The sequence below is a fragment of the Diorhabda carinulata genome, chromosome 4 (genome assembly GCF_026250575.1).
Source record: "Diorhabda carinulata isolate Delta chromosome 4, icDioCari1.1, whole genome shotgun sequence".
Classification (NCBI taxonomy): Eukaryota; Metazoa; Arthropoda; class Insecta; order Coleoptera; family Chrysomelidae; genus Diorhabda; species Diorhabda carinulata.
Window position 1 is genome coordinate 29,304,400 of NC_079463.1, and position 25,746 is coordinate 29,330,145.

The 25,746-nt window shown below is 34.3% G+C and overlaps 1 protein-coding gene across 1 annotated transcript in view; it reads left to right on the top strand.

Moving 5' to 3' along the window:
* Window positions 1-24,465, top strand: part of LOC130892727 (dynein beta chain, ciliary-like) — a 62,217-nt gene extending 37,752 nt beyond the window's left edge. The window contains exons 13-22 of the mRNA XM_057798296.1: window positions 1,404-1,746; window positions 5,235-5,603; window positions 5,905-6,100; window positions 7,886-8,104; window positions 9,649-14,935; window positions 16,464-16,800; window positions 18,442-18,804; window positions 18,880-19,054; window positions 21,258-21,642; window positions 24,160-24,465. Coding sequence (XP_057654279.1) covers window positions 1,404-1,746; window positions 5,235-5,603; window positions 5,905-6,100; window positions 7,886-8,104; window positions 9,649-14,935; window positions 16,464-16,800; window positions 18,442-18,804; window positions 18,880-19,054; window positions 21,258-21,642; window positions 24,160-24,400 — 7,915 coding nt within the window. The 3' untranslated portion in view covers window positions 24,401-24,465. The remainder of the gene's footprint in view (window positions 1-1,403; window positions 1,747-5,234; window positions 5,604-5,904; window positions 6,101-7,885; window positions 8,105-9,648; window positions 14,936-16,463; window positions 16,801-18,441; window positions 18,805-18,879; window positions 19,055-21,257; window positions 21,643-24,159) is intronic.
* Window positions 24,466-25,746: the final 1,281 nt, after the last annotated feature.

Consider the following 25,746-nt stretch of genomic DNA (forward strand, 5'->3'; position numbering starts at 1 on the left):
AGGCCGTAGGTGGCGAAGACCAGAATCGCAGTGATCGATCAAATGAGGTGACGACTACAGAAATGTTGAAGAAAATCCACAAAGTGGTACTGGATGATCGTCGACTGAAAATACTTGAGCTAGCAGACATAGTAGGCATTCCATTGAAGCTGTTTCATAACCATGGATGGAACTTGGGTCCATCACTTCACACCCGTAACAAAATAACAATCAAAACAATAGACTAGGAGAACCGGCTCCAAAGAAAGCAAAGACCGTTCCATCTGCAGGTAAGGCCACGGCGTCGGTTTTTTGGGATACGCATGTGATAATTTTCATTGACAATCATAAAAAAAGAAAAACTATCAACGGTGAATATTATGTGAGCTGATTACAACTTTTGAGCGAAGAAATCTAGAAAAACGACTGCTTTTGGCTAAAAAGACCAGCTCACACATTTGTTATTGCAATGGCCAAAATTAATTAAAGTTTGAATTGCTACCTCATGGACCCTATTCGCTAGATTTAGCCCCCTCGAATTATTTTCTGTTACCAGACTTGAAAAAATGGCTCGGTGGTCAAAGATGTTTCAACAATGAAGAGTACATCGCTGGAAAAAGAGTGTGTAGCTAAAAAGAGATTGCGTTGAAAAATAAATATATTTTTTTCCAAAATTTTTGTATTATTCCTGTTGAGCCAGATACTTCTGGGATCATCCTCGTAAAATATAAGATTTCGACAAGAGGGATATCCAGACTTTATGGAAGCAGATTTGATAGGAGATAAAACGTGGATTCAATTCAATACGCTGGGAATAAAATGTTAATAAAAACAATGAATTTGAATTGAAAAATATCCAATTTAATCTCCAGCAACAAACAAGTTATGGCTACCATATAGAACCAAAAAGTAGTTATGCTTTTGGAGTTTATTCAATTCGGAACCTCTACTGATGCAGCTATTTATTGTAAAATTTTACGACGTTTGCATAGAGCTAAAACATAAATGAGAAATTCTAACCAACTGGCTCATCGAACAATTAGAAAGGTAAATTTTTTGAATCATTCGCCGCATAGTCTAGACTTCAGCATTTCCAGCTTTTTCCAGAACTGAAGATTTTAGAAACAGGGATTGCAAATTAGGGAAGACATCCAAACCAGCGTCAATGTTCATTTGAATTTATTGGGGATCAATATTTAAAAAAAAAAATGATTGGAAAATTGTTTTATACGTGAGATAAATGCTCAAATCTTATTATTTGAAAAATCTCAAAAACTTTTGGTTATTAATTAATAGTTTCACATGAACTTCTCTTTAATATAGTGCCCTTCAGAGGTTGGGATAAAATAATCACGTATATTCGATTTACAAAATCAACAAATATTTTCAACATATCATTCATGACGTTTTTTTTTTCTCTCTAGATGTTACATAACCTTGACACAGAGCTTACATTTAATTATGGGCGGCGCTCCGGCTGGTCCCGCAGGAACCGGGAAAACGGAAACCACTAAAGATCTTGGTAAAGCTTTAGGGATGATGGTGTACGTTTTCAACTGTTCGGAACAGATGGATTATAAATCGATCGGTAACATTTATAAAGGATTAGCGCAAACGGGCTGTTGGGGTTGTTTTGACGAGTTCAATAGAATATCCATAGAAGTATTGTCCGTAGTAGCTGTACAAGTGAAGATTATTCAAGATGCGATCAAAGATAAGAAGAAAACTTTCTTCTTTTTAGGAGCGGAGATACAACTAACTCCTACAGTAAGCACTTTTAATTTATACGAGGTGTGGCAATTAAGTTCCGGGAATTTATCATTTGAAAAAATAAACACTAAATTTTATCTTCGACTTTCACAACTGTACAGAAATTTCAAATCTTACAATTCTCATAATGCTGAATTCTAGCTCTAAGGTCACAAGTATCAAACTCACTAACAAAACGCTTTTCGGAGCAGCTGAATACGAACTATACACAACTATTCGTAGCATTCTTGGTAATTGTCAGAAGTCTAGAACTACGATTACGGGTCCTTTGATCTCTTCTACGCTACTTGAGTGAGTTAGTTTGAAGTGTTACTTCATATTGGTAGATAAAAAAGTCACATTGACCAATCTCAAGACTACAGGGTGTGTAACACATTGTTGAATTGCACCGTCAATAACGAGTGGGTTAGATACAGGGGGTATTGATGAGTTAGGGTTGCACAGAGAAAGCGTGTATCGCAAGTCACTGACATAAATTTGTTTAATAACATTTTTGTTAAAATATTTACTGTTAGACGTTCAATTTCTAACAATTTCTTTATTTACGATTGAGAGGATCATATCCAGTGAAGATCTGATTCATTCAGCTTCTGTCGTAGTTCTGAATGCCGCACGATAAAACCTTGTGGATCGCTCTACCCATTTTTTTTTTTATAATTCATCGGTGAGGACATCAAGCTGTTCAACTAAATAAGAACAATATTACAGAAATATGAAAAAAAAAATGGAATCTACAAGTAACTAAACCAAACTTTACAAATTTATTGGAACCTCCTTAAAGTCAAATGTGTGTAAGTTCTTTTTTCAATTGTAGCTTGTTCATATTCGTCGTAAAGTACTTCAATATCTGATAAATCCAGAATATTCATCATTTTCGCTGCTATCGGTGTCTGAATTTGTATTAGAATCTCCATTTGAATTTATATTCAATTCTTCAACAATATTGTCGGCATTGGTTCGTCCTTCCACGTTTTCGATTTGTCAACAGTGAATTGTTTGAAAAATTCATCACAGTAAGTTGAGATATTATGGAAAGAAAACGTGACATATTCTTTCATTGTCGTTTAAATAGGGTTAGAGGGGAAAAGATCATCAATTTCATGACTCTTGTAATTAGTTTTAGACGACGCCATATGAAAGTTGTTCGTTCTGTATCCATTTACATACCGAAAGATTCGTTTTGGGTGTTCCATGTAGTGATAGTTCCGTACTGCAAAACACTTTCGGGACGCTCTGGAGTAGACAACTTTAACTTCCTTAAATGTGACTCTAGCCACTCCAATGTTGACAGTTGACAGTTTCACATCGATGATTTTTCATAACCTCAAATTTCTAATTTTCGGAAATTATTTGTTTTATCCGAAGTTTTGTCTAAATTAATGAAAAACAATGAATGATGATGAAAAAGAAAACATTAGCTCGAATCCACGCCACCTGATCTCACCGAAGAAAGCAATGCGGCCTTAATTCGTTCTCGGATAAATCTCGTGCAACGTACGAAAAACAGTACGAGCTCTTTATGAAGTGGTGTCACCAGAAAAAGGCGAAAAACCCAACGGAAAACGTTTATTTTTCAGAAAAATCTAAAATCTGGAATAGTTCTACTATGTGGTCTAAATTCTCGATAATTAAAAGTACTCTCGCAATAAAACAAAATGTTCATATCAACAAATATTCAAAGCTCATCAATTTCCTGAAGAAACACAACAAAGGGTATACTGCAAAAAATCAAAACCTTTAACTTCAGTGTTTTGAATCAAGGCGAGCCCGCTCCGCCTTGAAGACGCTCGCAATCCTCTAGTATGATAAGTCCCTTAGATAAAGGATAAAAACAACGCAACGCAGTGTTGCCAGCTTCCAGGTTTATGACCAAATTCCCGAAACTTAATTACTAAAACAATTGTAACAAGTATTACATGTGAATTTTCTATAAAGACCATTACTACACATACATAAATAACTCACCACCTTTTATTTCAATATCAAAACCTAAAATGTTGATCTTTTTTGGGTTTTTTTTTCTATCACAAAAAGTATCTTGAATGCTAGCGATAAAATGTAGCAAAATTTCTTATTAGCAAATAACTGTCTTTGTGGTTTTTTAAAAGTTTCTTTCATTCTATTGTTGTACCAATTTGTGGACAGCAGTAATTCAAGTCAATCAAGTTGTGTTAAAGTCGAGACTAGTTAAATAAAAAATTAATAGAGCTAGGCAGTTAAGTGAACGCGAAGCTGAAAGAATAGCCGAGTTAGTTGGACTGGGACAAAGTTATTGTGAGTGGCAAATCTGTTTGGCGTATATCACACAACCATTGGCAGATTGATGCAAAGATTTCGAGAGACCGTTTCACATCCTAGGAGGCATGGACAATGACGTCCTTCAGTTTTAACTGAAGGACTGAAGAACTAAATTAAATTTATTAAGAAAAGGGTCAATGAGAAATGTCGAGCTCAACAGCCTTTTACGAGAAGTTTCTCTGATAGATCAATAAGACAACACCTTCTATACAGCAGAAGAGCTCTCCAGGCACCTTTGCTAATCAGGTACCATCGTGTTGCTAGAATAAGATTTGCAAGCCAACATTTAGATTAGAATTTAGGAAATTGGTGCCAAGTTTTATTTACTGTTGAGACAATAATCAGTCTAAGAGATCCAGATGGACGTAATCAAATAAATTCGAAGACGGCGAGGATAAAGATTTGCGCAGTCTTGTATCATTCTCAGGGAGCCGTTCTAAGGAGGGTCTATCATGTTTTGAGGAGGAATTTGTTTTGATGCCCGCACAGAATTAGTGTCTCTTCCTAGACCCGCCCTTAACGCAGCAAGATACATAACTAACATTCTTGAAAATCACGTCGTTCCGTTTGGGCCATTTATTGGTGATGATTTTAGTTTAATACATGATAATGCTAGACCACATATTGCGGCAGATGTTCTGAATTACCTAAACGAAGTAGGAATTCATACTCTGGACTGGCCACCAAGAAGTCCAGATATGAATCCTATAGCGCATGTCTGGGACATTTTAAAATGCTGAATTCGTCGTCGAAATCCATCTCCTAAAAATTTAGATGAGCTTGAGCAAGCGGCATTAGAGGAATGGGAGATTATACCTCAAGAAGTGATTGAAAGCATACCCAGGAGAATGTTAGCAACAATTACATCCAGAGGCGGAAATACACGCTACTAGCGTTTTAAAAAAGGAACATTATTGTTTAGAATGCAAGTTTTATTTTTAAGAAAATTTGGTTTAATTGCGATGTTTTTGATTTTTTATTTTTTTACTCATTAAAAATCACTCAAAATTACTACACATTTCTTATTATTGCGTCAAAATTGTTTAAAAAAAGTTAATAAATAGCAATATTAATTTAAATTTATTAAACAAAAAAATATTTTAAGAAATCGGGGTGGTGCGTTATTTTTTATCACGAGTGTATATATTTGAAACAAAACGATTTGACACATAATAGTCCTTTCACAGATAGGTTTATTTATCACAATGAATCCGGGATACGCGGGAAGAACAGAGCTTCCCGAGAACCTGAAAGCCCTTTTCAGACCTTGCGCTATGGTGGTACCGGATTTTGCTTTGATTTGTGAAATCATGTTGGTCGCCGAAGGTTTTATGGAAGCTAGATTACTAGCGAGGAAATTTATAACTTTATATACATTGTGTAAAGAATTATTGAGTAAACAGGATCATTACGATTGGGGATTGAGAGCTATTAAATCGGTTTTGGTGGTGGCTGGGTCTTTGAAAAGAGGAGATCGTCAGAGACCGGAGGATCAAGTACTTATGCGGGCGCTCAGAGATTTCAACATTCCTAAAATAATAACTGATGACGTACCGGTAAGTATATTTACAACTACTAGTCGTGTATTAGATGCTTTTTTTAATTGTTTTAATTATTGTGTCATATACAGTGTGAGGCTTTTAAATAATTTAGCCTGCATAAAAGAACAATTTCAAAGTTTGGACGAGAACAAATCTAGAAGATTCAAGAGAAGATTTCGATAAGTTATTAAGACCGTTACATTGGTTATTTTCATTTTGTAAAATGAGTACCTCAATTTTTGGATATCTGAATAGTTTTTTAGAATGATAGAGCTAATTTTTGTATAAAAAAGTTACGCTTATGGAAAATTTCTAGGTTTTCATGGGATTGATTGGTGATTTGTTTCCTGCTCTTGATGTACCCAGGAAACGTGATCCAGACTTCGAGAGAATGGTTAAAAAAAGTGCAGTTGATTTGAAATTGCAGCCCGAGGATGGGTTTATATTGAAAGTAGTGCAATTAGAGGAATTGTTTGCTGTTAGACATTCTGTGTTTATAATAGGTTTTGCAGGTAAAGCTTGACAATCAGATATTTCTTTCCTATTAACTTTTATCTTATCAATAAACTAGTGTTACTATCAATTAATTACGTCTTTAGATTGATCTATATTGAACAGGTGTAAATTTGAGTCCTATACATACACTCAGATTGTAGTACTTACATGTTTGGTAGATTTAGTTGCGATAATTAGAAATACAAAGTACAAGAGATATAATGAAGCTGAAAACGCTGCAAGTAATCTGGCAACGTGTTTACCATCCTGTGCTTACATTTCCTCAGGTCGAATTCTAATTTCGTACAATTAAATCCCAATATCTTCGACAGTGTTGTAAGTTTTGTTTTTTGTGTGAGATACAATCAGAATTCACAGAAAACTTCTAATCAAGACTTATGAAAAGTTGGTATAGGTCTATGGAACACAATTTTTATCAATAGCAAAAGCTCTCCACTAGCACATCATTTTTGGAAAGCCCAGAAGACGTTGAGGTTATTTTTGGAAGTGGAACAAATGATTTAATATTTTTCCCTTTTCATTTTGATCATTTTTTCAGCGCATTTAAGATAAAAATGAGACGAAACCGAAATTTCAAACTTTTCTTTGGCTAATGAAAAGTTCAAAAACCATAATATTCTCAATTTGTTTTCAAAAACTTTTTGAATTTTGAATTTTTTAGATCAGGTTCAGTTAGGTTAGGTATGATTAGGTTAGGTTAGATTACGTTAAATCCCGGTCTTGCATACAGCGACGTGGTTCTCATGTTGTCGGGGCTTCAAATGTTTGAAATAGCCATGGCGCGGCGCTGCTATCTAGAGATGGACGTGGGCAAGGTAGGGATGAAAATTTTGATTTAAATCATACAACATTTAATTGGCGAATGCGTTAAACAGTGTCACCTATATTCTAATCAAGGTATTTCGTGCTTTTTGTATGTAGTATAATGAATTTGTAGTTGAACATTTAATTTTTCCATCCCTCGATCACAACGCTGATCTGGCGGCCACACAGAAAGATAACAAAGAGCCTATGAAATGAACCTTAGTTTCAATAACTGTATGTGAGACCGTAGGTTAGTTTAATCTAGGATTCCCTTTCTTCGTGTTTTATTTTTAACGTTGCATGATTTTTAGTTTTTATTTTCTTATGGACGAAAAAAATTTTCTATGACCAAAAATATGGTGGAGCCCACATCCAAACATTAACCAGGCCTCCAGTTTTAGAAACTAATGAAAACCTTCGAGGGCTCTCATGCGATCAAAAAGTATGATGACTGTTTAATAATTTCTACCCCCATTATTAATGAATAATTAGAACATGCAGGAGATTTGTGTAAAAATTTTGCTAGAAAACTTCGAAACAGAAAAAAGAACAGTGTAGTGTTAAGAGAATTATCATAGATCAAATAGATGTCTTTATTTACCCGGAATCGAAATGTAGAATACACAAAAAATTAATAGAGAATTACCAGTTAAAAGCTATATTCTATGAAGACTTGGACGGCGTTTACGTGACGAAGGGCTACTTTGAAGCAAATAAAATTGTTTGTAAACAGCCTTCGGTAAATGAAAATTAAGTCTCATTACTTTTATCGCACACCTTGTGGATAGATGTATTGAGAGAATAAACAATTACTGTTAGCGAACTCAAAGATTTTGGAGCTTTATTTTGTGGAAATTTTTTGGTTTTTTCTTTTGAGATTTCTTTAATCAGATCCGAACGTGAACAATTTAATGTCTGTTTTTACTATTTTATTATCTTTTGCAACGTTTATAATGGAAGGATATCGAATTTTTAAGGTACTGGTAAATCCATGGTGTGGAAAACACTCAACAGGACTTATTACAATTTGAAACAAAAACCCGTTTATGCCGATTTAAATCCAAAAGCGGTTACGAACGACGAGCTTTTCGGTATCATAAATCCTGCGACCAGAGAGTGGAAAGACGGATTGTTTTCCGTGATAATGAGAGATCAGGCAAATTTGACTGGCGACGGCCCCAAATGGATTGTATTGGGTAAGATATTTTCCGTCAGTATTTGTTATTTTCACGGTGTGTTCATGAAATAAATAACTGACTGACAGCTCATTTTTTGTTATATACTTAACGCTCCAGAGAGTTGATTAACAGATGAGTTTTTCCCATGTTAACATTTTGATACCCTGTCGTTTTCGAATATTAAAAACTCTAATTTTACTTCTTGTGATGTTTTCAAAGCTAAATTGAGTAGATGGGACAATTTTGGAAAACAAATTAGGCCTAAGCGACATTTTGAAACTAATTTTCAAGTTTTTTTCCATTCTCTATCCGAAATATACGTAATATATATTGAAAATCATTTATTATGTCACAAACAAAACAAATTTAACTTTTAGTCTCATAAATAGAAAAATTTGGCCTATTTAAATTGCATGGCGGCACGTCGCTTATGGTTTTTAATTTTAATTTAAAAAAAAAGGCGAAATTATTAGGAAATATACATGTCCAATTGAACCCAATGAAAAAATAATATTCTATACACACGCAATTGTATATAAATACCAAATTATTTGACCTACCTTATATCACACCGCTTCACAAGCTGCAGGTAAAAAACGTTTTCTCTCTTATAGGTGGTTACTGCACCTTAATCGAGATTGGAGTATAATCAAATTCCTTTCTACCCTTCAGGGTGGAGGGCTACAAAAGTCTATATTTACAATATTCAATAACTTTGTTTACTTTGTTCGATATCAGCTTTTTCATCTTGAAAACTTTTCGTATCATGTCGTCCCATGATTCTATTTGTCTTCCTCTGTTTCTTCTTTATTTTATTTTGGCTTACCAAATTTTTTTACTTGTCTTAAATTGCCCATTCTCTGTAAATGTCCCTACCATCTCAACTGCCTTATGTGACTGGTATTATTTTCAGCTCTTCTCAAATACTATCATTTCTAATTCTATTCTTTCTTGTCACTTCTTTGACCATTCTCAAATACTTCATCTCTGTAGCTTGTATTTTATTTTTTTTCCCATACTTTTTCTCTTGGAACCCCATCGGACGCCTTCTCCATATCGATAAATGAGAAATCCTTTTCGCTGTCTGCTTCGTTTATAATTGCCTTTAGTGTAAAAATGTAGCCTTTTCTAAATCCACTTTGTGTATCTGCTAGTTTTGGTTCTACGATGCATCTCAACCTTTTTTTTATCATCTTTTTGTACACTTTCATCATCTTAAGCAGTTATTTTGTCTTCGTCTTTTCCGTTCTTTGAAGAATGAATTGCTTCTTCCAGCTCTTTTTTGATTACTTTTCCATTTTCCTCGTGTTCTTTTTTGCAGCAAACTCTTTGTCCTTTATTTCATCTTCCTCTGCATTAGTATTGTTGATTTCTATCGATTCTTGGAAATAATATTTTCACATTTTTGTTATACTTTTCTTCTGTTATCATATCAATTCTTTTTATAGTATCGACCAGGAATACTGTCAGTTACGCTTTTGTGTCAGAGCTCCTTTTACAGAAATACGAGGCTAAGTATCTAGACAAAGTTTTTTCAAGTCATTTTCTTTTTATATGTTCAGATGGCGATATAGATCCAATGTGGATAGAATCTCTGAACACTCTAATGGATGACAACAAAGTGTTAACCCTTGCTAGTAACGAACGCATTGCCTTAACCAAACCCATGAGACTCTTATTCGAAATAGCCAATTTACGTACAGCTACTCCAGCTACCGTATCCAGAGCAGGAATCCTATACATCAATCCGGCAGATTTGGGTTGGAATCCATTCATTGCATCTTGGGTAGATACGAGAGAAATACAATCCGAGAAAGCGAACCTGACAATTCTTTTCGATAAATATGTACCGTCCTGTTTGGAATACGTTAAAACCAAAGTTAAAAAAATCACTCCCATATCTGATATAGCGCATCTTCAAATGTTGTGTCTTCTACTTGACTGTTTTTTGACACCGGAAAACGTACCAACCGATTGTCCGAAAGAATGGTACGAAATATATTTCGCTTTTTCCGTCGTTTGGTCGTTCGGATCGTGTTTGTTCCAAGATCAAATCATCGATTGGAGAAACGAATTCAGCAAATGGTTTACGAACGAATTCAAAACAGTCAAATTCCCAGTTGGTTCTAACGTAAACGTATTCAGCTTCTATATTGAGAACGAAACGAAAAAGTTTTGCCCTTGGACGGATCTAGTGACGGATTTCGAATTAGATCACGATATTCCTCTTCAAGCGACTTTAGTTAACACTGCCGAAACTACAAGAATTCGATTTTTCATAGATCATTTATTGGATAAGAAAGCTCCTGTTATGTTAGTGGGTCCGGCGGGTAGCGGTAAAACCGTCATGGTACAGGAAAAATTGAACGCTTTGACAGAAGCTCACGCCGTCACAAACGTACCGTTCAATTTTTACACCACATCCGAAATGCTTCAAAGGATTTTAGAAAAACCTTTGGAGAAAAAAGCCGGTCGCGTGTACGGTCCACCCGGAAGTAAAATTATGATATATTTCATCGACGATATGAATATGCCGGAAGTTGATAAATATTTTACAGTACAACCGCATACGCTTTTAAAACAATACATGGACTATCAACATTGGTACGATAGGCAAAAATTAAGCTTAAAAGATATACACAACGTACAATTTATATCTTGCATGAATCCTACTGCAGGTTCTTTTACGATCGATCCTCGATTACAGAGACATTTTTGCGTATTTTCCGTCGGTTTTCCATCGCAAGATGCTTGTTTTCATATTTACAATTCAATTTTCAGTCAACATCTCGAAGATCCCACAAAGAAATTTTCACCGGGTCAAAGTAAATTTTGCGAGCCTATAGTTAGCGTTGCATTGGGGCTTCATTACAAAATGTCATCGAACTTTTTACCTACGGCAGTCAAATTTCATTACACGTTCACGTTGAGAGATTTATCGAATATTTTCCAAGGTATGTTGTTCGCTACCGGGGACGCAGTTAAAACTAATAACGATATGATCCGACTATGGATTCATGAAGCAAGTAGGGTTTACAAAGATAAATTAGTAGATCGTTTTGATCAAAATAACTTCAATAAATTATTGATGGATATAGTGAAGAAGAGTTTCGAAGATTTGGACGAGAATGTCGTTTTTGAAACGCCCCTAATATATTGTCATTTCGCTGAAGGAATCGGAGATCCCAAATATTTCCCCATAGCAGATTTTAAACATCTCAGTCGTTTACTTAACGACGCTCTGAGTGGATACAACGATCTTGTAGCAGCAATGAATTTAGTACTTTTCGATGACGCGATGTATCATATATGTCGTATTAACAGAATTATGGAATCTCCTCGCGGAAATGCTTTACTAGTAGGAGTCGGTGGTTCCGGAAAACAATCATTAACTCGCTTATCGTCGTTTATATCATCTTTCGAAGTATTCCAAATCCAATTGAAGAAAGGTTATTCCATGAATGACATGAAAGCCGATATAGCTACATTATATCTGAAAATCGGATTGAAAAGTGTCGGAATTGCTTTTCTCATGACCGACGCTCAAGTACCTGAAGAATCTTTTTTGGTTTTAATCAACGACATGCTCGCTTCCGGAGAGATAAGTGATTTACTGGGAGACGAAGACGTCGAAAACGTAATTAACGCAATGAAAGGAGAAGTTAAAGGTATCGGTTTACAAGATACGAGGGAAAATTGTTGGAAATTTTTTATTGATCGTGTAAGGAGATTAATGAAAATCATTTTATGTTTTTCGCCGGTTGGATCTACTCTACGAGTACGAGCGAGAAAGTTCCCCGCTTTGGTTAATTGTACATCGATCGATTGGTTCCACGAATGGCCTAAAGAAGCCTTGGAATCGGTATCTGAGCGATTTTTAGCCGAAATAGAAGTACTTCCGACACCTCTGGTCCGTTCAGTTTCCTTATTCATGTCTTATGTACATACCGTCGTTAACGAAATGTCACAAGCTTATCTCGCAAATGAAAAGCGATATAATTACACAACACCCAAATCCTTTTTAGAACAAATTGATTTATACGGTAAACTGTTGACCGAAAAAACTGTCGATGTTAAAAACAACATAGTACGATTAGAAAACGGTATTACCAAACTTGCATCTACTTCCGTCGAAGTAGACGCTCTTAAAGAAGTTTTGGCTGTACAAGAAGTTGAACTCGCAGTCAAAAACGAAGCAGCTTCGAAATTAATTTCCGTTTTGTCCGCCGAAAACGAGAAAGTTGCAACCGAACAAGCAATCGCCAGCGAAGAAGAAGCCAAAGTCAGAGTTATCGAAGAAGATGTGAGCGTAAAAGCTAAAATATGTCAAGAAGATTTATTGAAAGCCGAACCGGCGTTGATAGCAGCTCAAGAAGCTTTAAATACTTTGAATAAAAATAATTTGACCGAATTAAAATCTTTCGGTTCTCCTCCAGAAATTGTGGTAGAAGTTTGCGCTGCTGTATTGGTATTATTCTCAAAAAAAGGAAAAATTCCCAAAGAACGTGGTTGGAAAGACTGTAAACAAATGATGGCAAGAGTCGATGTGTTTTTGAACGATCTATTAACGTATGACAAAGATAATATGTCACCCGAAGTAGTAAAAGCTACGTTAGAATATACGAAAAATCCAGAATTTTCTCCGGAAAAAGTCTATACGAAATCACTAGCCGCAGCGGGTCTTTGTTCGTGGGTAATCAACATATTGAAATATTACGACGTTTTCGTAGTGGTCGAACCTAAAAGAAAAGCATTAGCGGCGGCCAATAAAGAATTGAACGAAGCTCGACAACGTTTAGCCGAACTAACGGAAAAATTAAACGTTTTAGAAAGACAATTAGCCGTTCTTAAAGCCGATTACGATGACGCTATCAACGAAAAAATGAAATGTCAAGCCGAAGCCGATGCTACAAACATGAAAATAGATATAGCTAATCGTTTAGTTGGTGGATTAGCTTCCGAAAACGTCCGATGGCGACAACTTATCGAAGATTACAAAGCCTCTATCGTCACACTACCTGGCGATATTTTATTAGTTTGCGCTTTCATTTCGTACGTAGGTTGCTTTACAAAGAAGTACCGTTCGGATTTGTTGTATAAATATTGGAAACCGTTTCTTACAAAATTGGAAGTACCCATACCGATGACTAACGATTTAGATCCGTTGTCTTTATTAACAGACGACGCGAGAATAGCTCAATGGAATAACGAAGGTTTACCTACCGATAGAATGTCAACGGAAAACGCTTGCATTTTGACAAATTCGGCTCGTTGGCCTTTAATGATTGATCCTCAATTACAAGGAATCAAATGGATAAAAACTAAATACGGAGATTCTTTAAAAGTAGCGAGACCGACGCAAAGAAATTACATCGATGCGATAGAAAAATGTCTTTCCGATGGAAAAATAATACTTTTAGAAAATATCGGCGAAACGTTAGACGCTGTGCTGGATAACGTTTTAGGTAGAGTGTTGATTAAGAAAGGAACGTGCGTTAAAGTGGGAGATAAAGAAGTTGATTACGATCCTAGATTCAGGTTGATTTTACATACAAAATTAGCGAATCCCCATTACAAACCGGAAATTCAAGCTCAGAGTACTCTAATAAATTTTACTGTTACTCGAGACGGTTTGGAGGAACAACTGTTGGCGGAAGTAGTAAAAGCCGAAAGACCGGATTTGGACGCTCTGAAATCCAGCTTAACGAAACAACAGAACGATTTTAAAATAACGTTGAAAACTTGCGAAGATAATTTACTATACAGACTATCATCGGCGACGGGTAATATACTGGATGATATAGAATTAGTATTGAACTTGGAAACGACGAAGAAAACCGCGAACGAGATTGGAGTGAAAATGGAAGAAGCGAAAATAACTTCTGTTAAAATAGATGAAGCTCGGGAACAGTATAGACCGTGCGCCGCGCGAGCTTCACTTTTATATTTCATATTAAACGACTTGAATCGAATCAACGCCATTTACCAATTTTCCTTAAAAGCTTTTAGCGTCGTTTTCAAAGATGGTTTAAGTAAAGCCGTACCTGCAGAAAAATTAAAAGATCGTGTATTAAATTTATTAGATAGTATAACTTTCTCGGTTTTCATGTATACTTCGAGAGGTTTATTCGAACGAGACAAGTTAACTTTCACCGCCCAGATGGCGTTTCAAATACTACTTCAACTAGAAGAAATTCAAGCGTTCGAATTAGATTTTTTGTTACGTTGTCCGTCTTTACCTGGCTTAACTTCCCCCGTGGACTTTTTGAACAACGTCAATTGGGGTTCTATAAAGGCGTTATCTTCTTTGGACGAATTTAAAAATATCGATAAAGATTTGGAAGGTTCCGCTAAAAGGTGGAAAAAGTTTGTCGATAGCGAATGCCCGGAAAAAGAGAAACTTCCAGGCGAATGGAAAAATAAATCGTCGCTGCAGAGATTGTGTATTATGCGATGTTTAAGACCGGATCGAATGACTTACGCTACCGCAGGTTTCATTGAAGAAAAAATCGGCAATAAATACGTAACGGCGAGAAGTGTCGAATTTGAAAAATCTTACGAGGAAACTAGCGCGCAAACACCGACGTTTTTCATTCTTTCACCCGGTGTAAATCCGCTTAAAGATGTCGAAAAACTCGGGAGGAAATTGGGTTTCGTATTTGATAAAGGAAACTTTCACAGCGTTTCGTTGGGTCAAGGTCAAGAAATCGTAGCTGAAAATTCTATGGACGTAGCTGCCGCGGAAGGACATTGGGTAATTTTACAGAACATCCACTTGGTGGTCAAATGGTTGGCGACGTTGGAGAAGAAAATGGAACAATGTGCCGAAATTGGGCATGTAAACTACAGGTGAGAGCACATTGAACCTATTAAGTAACCATTTTCCTATACCGTTGCACCCTCATAACCTTAGAAAATAAATGGAAAGCAGTAGACCATCTGTTAGATTATATTACCCGTTTTAAGGTAATTTTAGAATACTTGAACCAAATTATTCAACCAATGAGAGATAGTAGATGATATCTACAACATTTTTCACTATTTCCTATACGATATCTTGAATCCTCATCAATTCTAGATGTGATCATAATTTTCCCTTTCAGCTTTATGTTGGTTTAGCCTATTGGTTACCAAAATTTTTCAGCTACAATATTACTAATTTTCAAATCTCTAATCAAATCAAATCTTGATTATCAATTAGTTGACAGTTTTAGAAAAAAAAAACGTTATAATTGATTCCTTGATAGGGTTAACTGAACTTTTTCTGGTTCTTCGCGCAAAGTTGATCATTTCTCTCATAATGTTAAACCTTCTCTGCAATCATGAGTATAATTTGGATATTTTCCACTTGAATAGAATCAAAATGAAGTGGGAAATCGACAAATGTAATTTCATCAGATTTTTGGATACGCAAAACAAAATATGAAAGCCGATCGTCATATAACACATTCAATAGCTATTTAATGCTGATTTTATGGTAATTTATTGATTTTATTTTACATAAAATCTCAATTCACAACATAATCGTTGTAAACATTGTTAGCAATCTAGAAATCAATCGGTTACATTTACTTCTTCTCCAATCCACGAATGAGTTCTTCCAATTACGTTTCATTTTGAATTCATACAAAAGTTGCTGAGTATACTTTTTATTTCTATCGCTACACCTTCTGAAGCGCGTTTCGAAAACAGTTATCATCTTCAGAGACCGAAAGTAAACTGTTTACCTTTATATAACCATATTACCAATGGTTCCATACATTCCAGCTCGCTAATACTTCTTGTATACAATCTTATTAACGATTTTCCTAAGCTTCGTTTGTCTTTCGTGGTTTCCATTTACTAATCTAATCTAATTATCCACTGTTGGCTCAAAATACGATCGCTGTTGTGATACACAATTTTTTCCATTTCCTCAAAGTTGATATTCAGGATTATTCTTTTCGCTTTTCTATTTCTAACTACAAACTCATATGATGTTTTGAAGTTGATACTGGAATAAGACAGTGAACTACTTATGGTTCAATTTCTTCATCTTCTGAATTTTTTATCTTAATTTATTAGTCGTACAACTGGATCTTGAGCCTTCTTTGTAAATCTGCCGCTGGATAATCTTTGTTCAAATCCCATTCCAACCATTCCAATTTAAAGTATCGATTCCAGATAGTTCTACTTTCACTTATTTCTCCCCAAGCTTTTTTACATTATATTTATCATTATAGTAACTTTGTTTTCAAATCTTACATCATTCGATCTCATTTCATTGTCGCATTCCATAATTGGGTTACATCTTCCAACATTTGTGTGAACAACTGTGAAGATCAGAAGCCTTGTTATGATTAATAAATATTTGATGATATATTTTTTATCGCTTCAGATTATATCTGAGCGCGGAGCCATCGGCGGATCCCCAGGAATGTGTGATACCCCAAGGTATCCTGGAATCTTCCATTAAAATCACGAACGAACCTCCAACTGGCATGTTTGCTAATTTACATAAAGCCTTGGACAACTTTAACCAAGAAACATTGGAAATGTGTACTAAGGAAGCGGAATTCAAAGCTATTTTATTTTCACTATGCTATTTCCATGCGGTAGTAGCGGAAAGAAGAAAATTTGGTCCGCAAGGTTGGAATAGAAACTATCCATTTAACGTTGGGGACTTGACCATAAGCGTAAGCGTCTTGTATAATTATTTGGAAAACAATAGCAAAGTAAGTATGACATTTTAATATTTTCCCGTTTATTGTAGCTACTGTCTCCATTGTTTTCACTCTTTTTTTAAAATAAGCGAACTGTTTCAATTAAATTCGAAGGTTGACTGAATTATTTCCATTTTAACAAAGAAATGAGACATTTTTTTCTTAATCATTTTCAACTTTTCTAAATAATAGATGTTTTTCTCCTCAAAAGACGTTTACGTATGTGATAATGTCTGGAGACCAGATCTGGTGAAAACGGTGGTTGGTTAACCAATTCGAAGTGCAATTCGTTAATTTTAGCCATGGCAATCACCGAAATGTGAGAATGTGCGTTGTCATGATGGAAAATAAATTACTCTTTTTCTCGAATTGTGGTCGCTGACTTGTAATTTCTTCCTTTACCATATCAAGTGCTTGATACTCTCCTGTTGTTTTACCTTCTTGGTCTTGGACTATCCCAAATAACGATCGCCATACGGAAAAAATCCCAATCATTTTGCTTAAACTGCATCAATAAGGCTTGAGAAACGCATTTTTTTTAATCCAAAGTGAGCAAACGCTCGAATAATCTAAGTATGCGTAATGCTTCAGTGAATCTATGGCAAATGTACTCTTTGGATATGCCAATAGCCTCTTCGGTCTCTCTAATCTTAACTCGGTGGTTTTCCTGTATCATATTGTGAGCTTTTTCTATGATATCACTGGTTATCGCAGTCTTTGGCCGTCCCGAAGCCTCATTCGTTAGTCAAAGTGATACGGTCACGTTGGAATCAGCAAAATTGGAAACAAAAGCCTCGAGCAATCGTGGCAGCAAAAATAAAGTGGAATCGGTTGGTTTAGAGAAAGAGAAATGCTTTGTTGTCAAAAATTTGTAGACAAAAGCTTGTAAAAAACCAAGAAACAAAAACACAAATAACTAAAGATACAAATAAAATCCAAATATAAAGAACACACAATAAAACTAGAATGAATACCGAAGTTACCTTTTAAAATGTACATGTTAAAATATGCCTTTAAATTATTGCGAAACGCGGGAGAACATGTTATAGATTTGATGTCAATTGGCAAATGATTGTGCAGTTTTTTACATTGTAAAATATTGAGCCCTTAACTGAACGTGGAGTAGGTGGATAAATGGCGTTTCAATAGTGACAAATTTTCGCTTGAAGATCGTTCGTCCACTTCATTCAGAATTTGGTATGGACGTCGCACCGTCGAATTACTTATTTTCTCGTGAAAAAATTTGATCCAAAGGAGTCTAAGTCCAAGGAATAGTTTCACCAAGGATTTAAAAAGCTTGTTCAACATTGGATGGAAATCATATAATACGATTGGATCCTTCCAATATCAAGCCTTTTTTTATATGATTATTTACAGGACTATTTTATACACTAAAAATCGAAATAAGTTCATTCAATACGTCTTTTGGTGACTTATGCTTCTTTATGTCGAAGCCACGCTTGTCTTTGGATATATTTTCCAAATATTTCTGAATAAATTTAATTTGTTTCTTCACTGCACTGTTCAAATTTGAGGATGCCAAGCCAGGGGATGGTACATTACATTAAATTAAATACAGTTGATAACTTATACGTTAATTTATTGTATATTGATGGTAAACAAATAGTTTAATAAAGTTTTGGAATATTTGAGGTACCTTGGGAAGATTTGCGTTATCTATTTGGTGAAATAATGTACGGTGGTCACATAACCGATGACTGGGATAGAAGATTATGTAGGAGTTACCTTTTTAATTACATGCAACCTGAATTGCTCGACGGTGATTTGATGTACGCCGAAGGATTTCAATGTCCGCCTAATACGGATTACGCGGGTTATCACAAATACATCGACTCTAGATTACCACCGGAAAGTCCTTATTTATACGGTTTACACCCTAATGCCGAGATCGGCTTCTTAGCTAGTACTTCGGATAACATGTTCAGGACCATTTTCGAAATGCAACCTAGAGATGCCGGAGCTGCTGCCGGAGCAGGAATTTCTAGAGAGGAGAAGGTATGTCACATAAACTTTGTTTTTTATATTCCGGTAGGTGTATAGAAAAATATAAAAATGAATATTTTTGAATAGGTGAGGGGCACAATAGAAGACATCCTCGATAAATTACCTGAAGCTTTTCCAGTAGCAGAAATGATGGCGAAAGTTGAGGATAGAACCCCGTATATTATTGTCGCGTTCCAAGAGTGCGATCGCATGAATAACTTGACATCTGAAATGAAGAGGTCTCTCCACGAACTCGATCTGGGTATGTTACAAAAGTCATCATAGATTTTTTTAAGGTTGTGTCTGAACTTGCATAAAACGGATTCTCTTAGATGGTTTATCTTCGGATTGATACGTAATATAGTTCATAAAATGCCGTAAGGTTTTGTGCGCTTACGTGCAAAGACCAAAATGAAAATGCTTCATACCACTATTTAACGAAGACATTTACTCGTCTAATAAGAAAAAGTAGAAGAGAAGTAAAATCCAAATACAATTTCAAAACTGAAAGTTTATGTTTTATCCAGCCAGGTTATAATAGTGGAAAAATAACAGGAGTTTGTAGAAAATACAATCTTTTAAATAAAAATAGTTTTGCTATAATCATAGATACAAAACAACTACGAAACTGAGAAAATATGATACAATATAATCTAATAATTAGTTCAATATCGTGGGAAACGAAAAGTATAAAAATGATAACTTATAGTCCGGTAATAGGCGTTGCAATTTTCATAGAAATTTTATATCCAAAGTTAACAACTTATTTGTAAAATAAGCTTTAAAATATCCATTATTTTAGTTGGCTACCAATACCTTCTAGTCCAGGAGCTGGCGTTGCAATTTTTATAGAATTTATCAACTTCTTCCCCCTGAAGCCACTCAGAAAGGAATTATTGCCAAAGCAAAATTTGCAAAACGGAAATGAGATCATTTTTGGCTAAAGTAGACATAAGTTTAGTTGGCAACAAATACCTTTTAGTCCGGGAGTTGACGTTGCAGTTTTTATAGAAATTTAAATTTTATATCGATTTCTTAAGTTATCAACTTGTTTTGCCAGAAACCACACAGAAATGAAAAGTTCAAAAAATTATTATTGCCCAAGCAACATTTCTAAAACAGAAATTAGATCATTTTTGGCTAAAATATCTATTATTTTAGTAGTTTTAGTTACTTTATAGCTCGGGAATTGGCGTTGCAGTTTTATAGAAATTTTATATCGAATCTTTAACTTATCAACTTGTTTCGCCTGAAGCCACATAGAAAGGAAAAGCCGAAAAATTATTTCAAAACGAAAATGAGATAGATTTTGGCCGAAATATACATTATTTTAGTTGGCTACCAATACCTTATAATACCGTTCATTTATCAACTTGTTTGCCTGAAGCCACACAGAAAGAAGCTAAAAACAATTATTATAGCTAAAGCAAAATTTGCAAAATGGAAATGAGATTATTTTTGGCTCAAATATCCATTATTTTAGTTGGAAATCAATACCTTATAGTCCAGGATTTGGCGTTGCAATTTTTATAGAAAATTTATATCGAATTCTTAAGTTATCAACTTGTTTTGCCAGAAACCACACTGAAATGAAAAGCTCAAAAAATTATTATTGCCCAAACAACATTTCCAAAACAGAAATGAGATATTTTAAAATATATTAGTTGGCTACCAATACCTTTTAGTCCAGGATTTGGCGTTGCAATTTTTACAGAATCTTTAAGTTATCAACTTCTTCCGCCTGAAGCCACACAGAAAGGAAACGCTAAAAGAATTTGCAAAATTTGCAAATTAGAAATGAGATCATTCTTGGCTAGATCTCCATAATTTCAGTTGACTGTTTATCATCAGGAAAAAGATTTTTGATGAAGTGATATCACTAAAAAATTGTATACCGTCTAAAATCTTTTATAATACGTTTTTCCTCTTGTACCTCAATATCTAAGTCCATGCCGGCTATTATCAGGAATATTATGAAACTCGTACAAAAAGCATAATATTGAATAGCACTCAGATAATAAGGTGAATCTTTAATGTACCGATGAAATTGAATGACTAAGAATTGCAAGACACACAGCAGCGTTCGACTGCTGAAAAGAATTTGAAACATTTTTCCTAACTTGGAGATGAAAAATTCAGGATCAATACATAAATTTTTAGCAAGTGTTGCTGCTAATTCCTCAAAAACCGACGTTTAAATACATGATAAGCAAAAAAGCCTTCAATCATTACATTTTTTCACCACGAATCTTGCTATGGAATGAAAAAGCGAATGAAAGAGTAGATAATACTGAACCACCACTTTTTGCATTACACTCATACCCATATTTATTAAACTATCTTTAAGAAAAAATGGGACTTGTATATTTTGATTTTTCAATATAAATTATGTAATTTCATTTCAAAGGATACATAAAAAATTTGTTTATATAACCCTTTTCATATATAGAGGATTAATATTTTAGGTTTAAAAGGAGAACTGACTATAACTTCCGACATGGAATATCTAGATGAAGCGCTATTCATGGATCAAGTTCCGGAATCATGGTCAGTCAAAGCCTATCCTAGTTTATTACCATTAGGACAGTGGGTAGGGGATTTAACTCTGAGAATTAAAGAGCTAGAAGGCTGGACTACTGACTTTTCTATGCCTCCAACAGTTTGGTTGGGTGGATTCTTTAATCCGCAATCTTTTTTGACTGCCATTATGCAGCAAACGGCTAGAAAGAACGAATGGCCTTTAGATAAAATGTGTTTGATGACTGACGTAACTAAGAAACAAAAAGAAGACTTTACGGCTGCCCCCAGAGAGGGTTCGTATGTTTCCGGACTCTATATGGAGGGAGCGAGGTAATTTTTGTGCATTCATTTTAAATTTGGTAAAAAAATATTGATTGGTCCATTCAAACGTCTTAGGAACTACAGTTCATATAATAGTTTAAATGATTATCATGTGAAGTGGCTAAAAAATATGATCAATTCGTAAATTATACATCATTAAGTCCTCTAATTCTAGCTACAGCGCTAAAGCTACAGATTCAATATTTAAAATGTCAGTAGTTAATCATATGAAATAAATAAATAAATCTATTTCCAGATTATTCAAGAAATTTCTAGAGCTTCTTAGAACATTCTAAGTCGATTATAATAAATTGCACTCGTTTTGAAACTTTCCAAGTCACTCGAGAAATTTTTAGAAAATTCTAAATTGTTTATAATAAATTGCAGTCGTTTTGGAACTTTTCAGATCATTTCTAGGAAAATTATAGAGCTTTCTAGAACATCCTAAATAGATTATATTAAAGTGCACTCGCTTTAGAGCTTTCCAGATCGTTAAGGAAATTTTTAGAACTTTCTTGAGCATTCTAAATCGATTATAATATATCGCAGTCGTTTTGGAACTTTCCAGAGCACTTCTAGGAAATTTCTAAAGTTTTCTAGAGCATTTTAAATCGATTATAATAAATTACACTCGTGTCAGAGCTTTTCAGATCCTTCGGAAAATTTTTGGAACTTTCTAGAATATTCTAAATCGATTATAATATATTGTAGTCGATTTGGAACTTTTCAGCGCATTTCTAGGAAATTTCTAGAAATTTCTAGAGCTTTCTAGAGCATTCTCAATGGATTATAAGAAATTGCATTTTTTTGAAACTTTCCAGATCATTTCTCTGAAATTTCTAGAACTTCCTAGAACATTCTAATTGTTTATAATAAATTGCACTCGTGTTAGAGCTTTTCAGATCCTTCGGAAAATTTTTGAAACTTTCTAGAACATTCTAAGTCGATTATAATAAATTGTAGTCGATTTGGAACTTTTCAGCGCATTTCTAGTAAATTTCTAGAAATTTCTAGAGCTTTCTAGAGCATTCTCAATGGATTATAAGAAATTGCATTTTTTTGAAACTTTCCAGATCATTTCTCCGAAATTTCTAGAGCTTTCTAGAGCATTCTCAATGGATTATAAGAAATTGCATTTTTTTTAAACTTTCCAGATCATTTCTATGAAATTTCTAGAGCTTTCTAGAGCATTCTCAATGGATTATAAGAAATTGCATTTTTTTTAAACTTTCCAGATCATTTCTCTGAAATTTCTAGAGCTTTCTAGAGCATTCTCAATGGATTATGAGAAATTGCATTTTTTTGAAACTTTCCAGATCATTTCTCTGAAATTTCTAGAACTTCCTAGAACATTCTAATTGTTTATAATAAATTGCACTCGTGTTAGAGCTTTTCAGATCCTTCGGAAAATTTTTGAAACTTTCTAGAACATTCTAAATCGATTATAATAAATTGTAGTCGATTTGGAACTTTTCAGCGCATTTCTAGTAAATTTCTAGAAATTTCTAGAGCTTTCTAGAGCATTCTCAATGGATTATAAGAAATTGCATTTTTTTGAAACTTTCCAGATCATTTCTCCGAAATTTCTAGAGCTTTCTAGAGCATTCTCAATGGATTATAAGAAATTGCATTTTTTTTAAACTTTCCAGATCATTTCTATGAAATTTCTAGAGCTTTCTAGAGCATTCTCAATGGATTATAAGAAATTGCATTTTTTTTAAACTTTCCAGATCATTTCTCTGAAATTTCTAGAGCTTTCTAGAGCATTTTCATTGGATTATGAGAAATTGCATTTTTTTTAAACTTTCCAGATCATTTCTATGAAATTTCTAGAACTTCCTAGAACATTCTAATTGTTTATAATAAATTGCACTCGTGTCAGAGCTTTTCAGATCCTTCGGAAAATTTTTGAAACTTTCTAGATCATTCTAAATCGATTATAATAAATTGTAGTCGATTTGGAACTTTTCAGCGCATTTCTAGGAAATTTCTAGAAATTTCTAGAGCTTTCTAGAGCATTCTCAATGGATTATAAGAAATTGCATTTTTTTTAAACTTTCCAGATCATTTCTATGAAATTTCTAGAGCTTTCTAGAGCATTCTCAATTGATTATGAGAAATTGCACTTTTTTGGAACTATCACATCATTTGGAACATTTTTAGAAATTTCTATAACATTCTAAATCAATTATAATAGTTGAACATATTTTAGAAGTTTCTGGACCATTCCAAAAATTTTGAAATCTTCTTGGAGTTCTCATGTATTAGAAAAGGACAGAAATGTATGTTTTCACATTTTCTCCCCAACAACCACTCACCGCTATTAAACTCCCTTACGACCTGGAAACCAAGGGGTATTCACCATCCCAACGGGAAGTGGGGCTGGTGGTGATAGAAAAAATCGTTTCTTTACGTACTAAATAAACATTTTGAGTTCTAATATCAATTTCCGAAATAATCGCATCGTCCCATCAAACACCAATGTCATAATTATAAATCTAATAAATTCCAATCGATTATTTTTAGATGGGATATACAGTTGAATAGCTTAGCCGATTCGAAACTGAAAGAATTGTTTCCGGTCGTACCCGTTATATTTATAAAAGCTATAACGCAGGATAAACAGGATTTGAAAAATATGTACGATTGTCCAGTCTACAAAACGAGAATGAGAGGTCCGACTTTCGTATGGACATTCAATTTAAAAACTAAAGAAAAAGCGCTCAAATGGGTTTTGGCGGGTGTTGCTTTACTATTACAAATTTGATTATTGTAGTTGGTTCAAAGTTTGTCGATATATTTTATTCGCATTAAATATTTATATTTGTTGAAGTGATTTTTTTTATTCTTTTCTACCAAATCGTCAAAGAATTTCAACATGGAAAATAGTTAATTAGATGGTATCCATGCTGAAGCGAAATGGTACTCTTTGTGCTAACCAAAACGGAGTTCGGTCGAAGATGCGAGTTGGAAAGCAATGGCAAACGGCCAGCAGTTTTATCGTTTAAGTGTAGTTACTTTTGATCCGTGGTAACTGGAAAGCACGAAAAAATTGAGGTGAGAAAAGAAACAAGGAAAATAATTTAATATTCAATGTGTTGTGACCTAAAAATTTGATATTTTTAGGAATATGTATACCATCAATTAATAATTAATCCACGTATTATATCTGGGTCCATTCCCATCGATTAGAAATAAGTTACCCAAATGTATTATTTGCTTTTTGGAGAGTGGAGGTTCAATCAGAGTTTGTTAAGAAACTGACTCATATTAATCTATCAGTAAGAAGCTGCGGTTCTTGGTTCCCAAGCAAAACTCAATATTTTAAAATTAACTCATTTGTGAATAGAAAAACGATGCAGACGGTGATAAATATTGCAATGACTTGAGAAAAAGAGAGGATTAACAAGTGGGAATAATTACATTAATATACAAGAAGAGGACAAGAAACTGCAACTGCAATTATGGAGGAATCACACTACTGAGTAGAGTCAGTAAGATATATACGAGAATAATAGACAACAAACTAAGGGAGTAACTAGAAAAAAACATAAGAGATTTAGACTGGATCAAATGGAAGATTATTCAACGCAATTCAAAGATAGTTGCTAGCCAAAAGGGAAATATCAAAACAAAAACAAAAACAAAATTCCAGCTATAGTACCAAACCATTTAAATTAGTTAAAAAACTAGATCCATCAGTGGAAAATTAACGTCAATGCCAATAAAGTAGATAGAAAATTTACATGGAAAACACATATCAGAAACAAGAGAAAGAGATTTGAAACTAAAAAATATGCATTGGCTACTTAACAAAAAGTTTCAACTAAGATTCTAAAACAAATACTCCATATGTTAAGTAGAGCTTCCTGGTACGTTACTAACCAAACAATTCATAATGATCTGAACATCCCATTAATCAAAGATGTGATGACGAAGAAAGAAAGAAGAAGGCGACTATAAATGTGCTGTAAATTAATAAAAAATATATAGAAACGTAGCCACATTTACATTAACATTTGGATCAGTGACATGGACACTTACAATCAGGTTTCTAAGAATACAAAAAGATACTTTAAAATAAGGAATAACAATTCAAGAGAAAGACTAGAA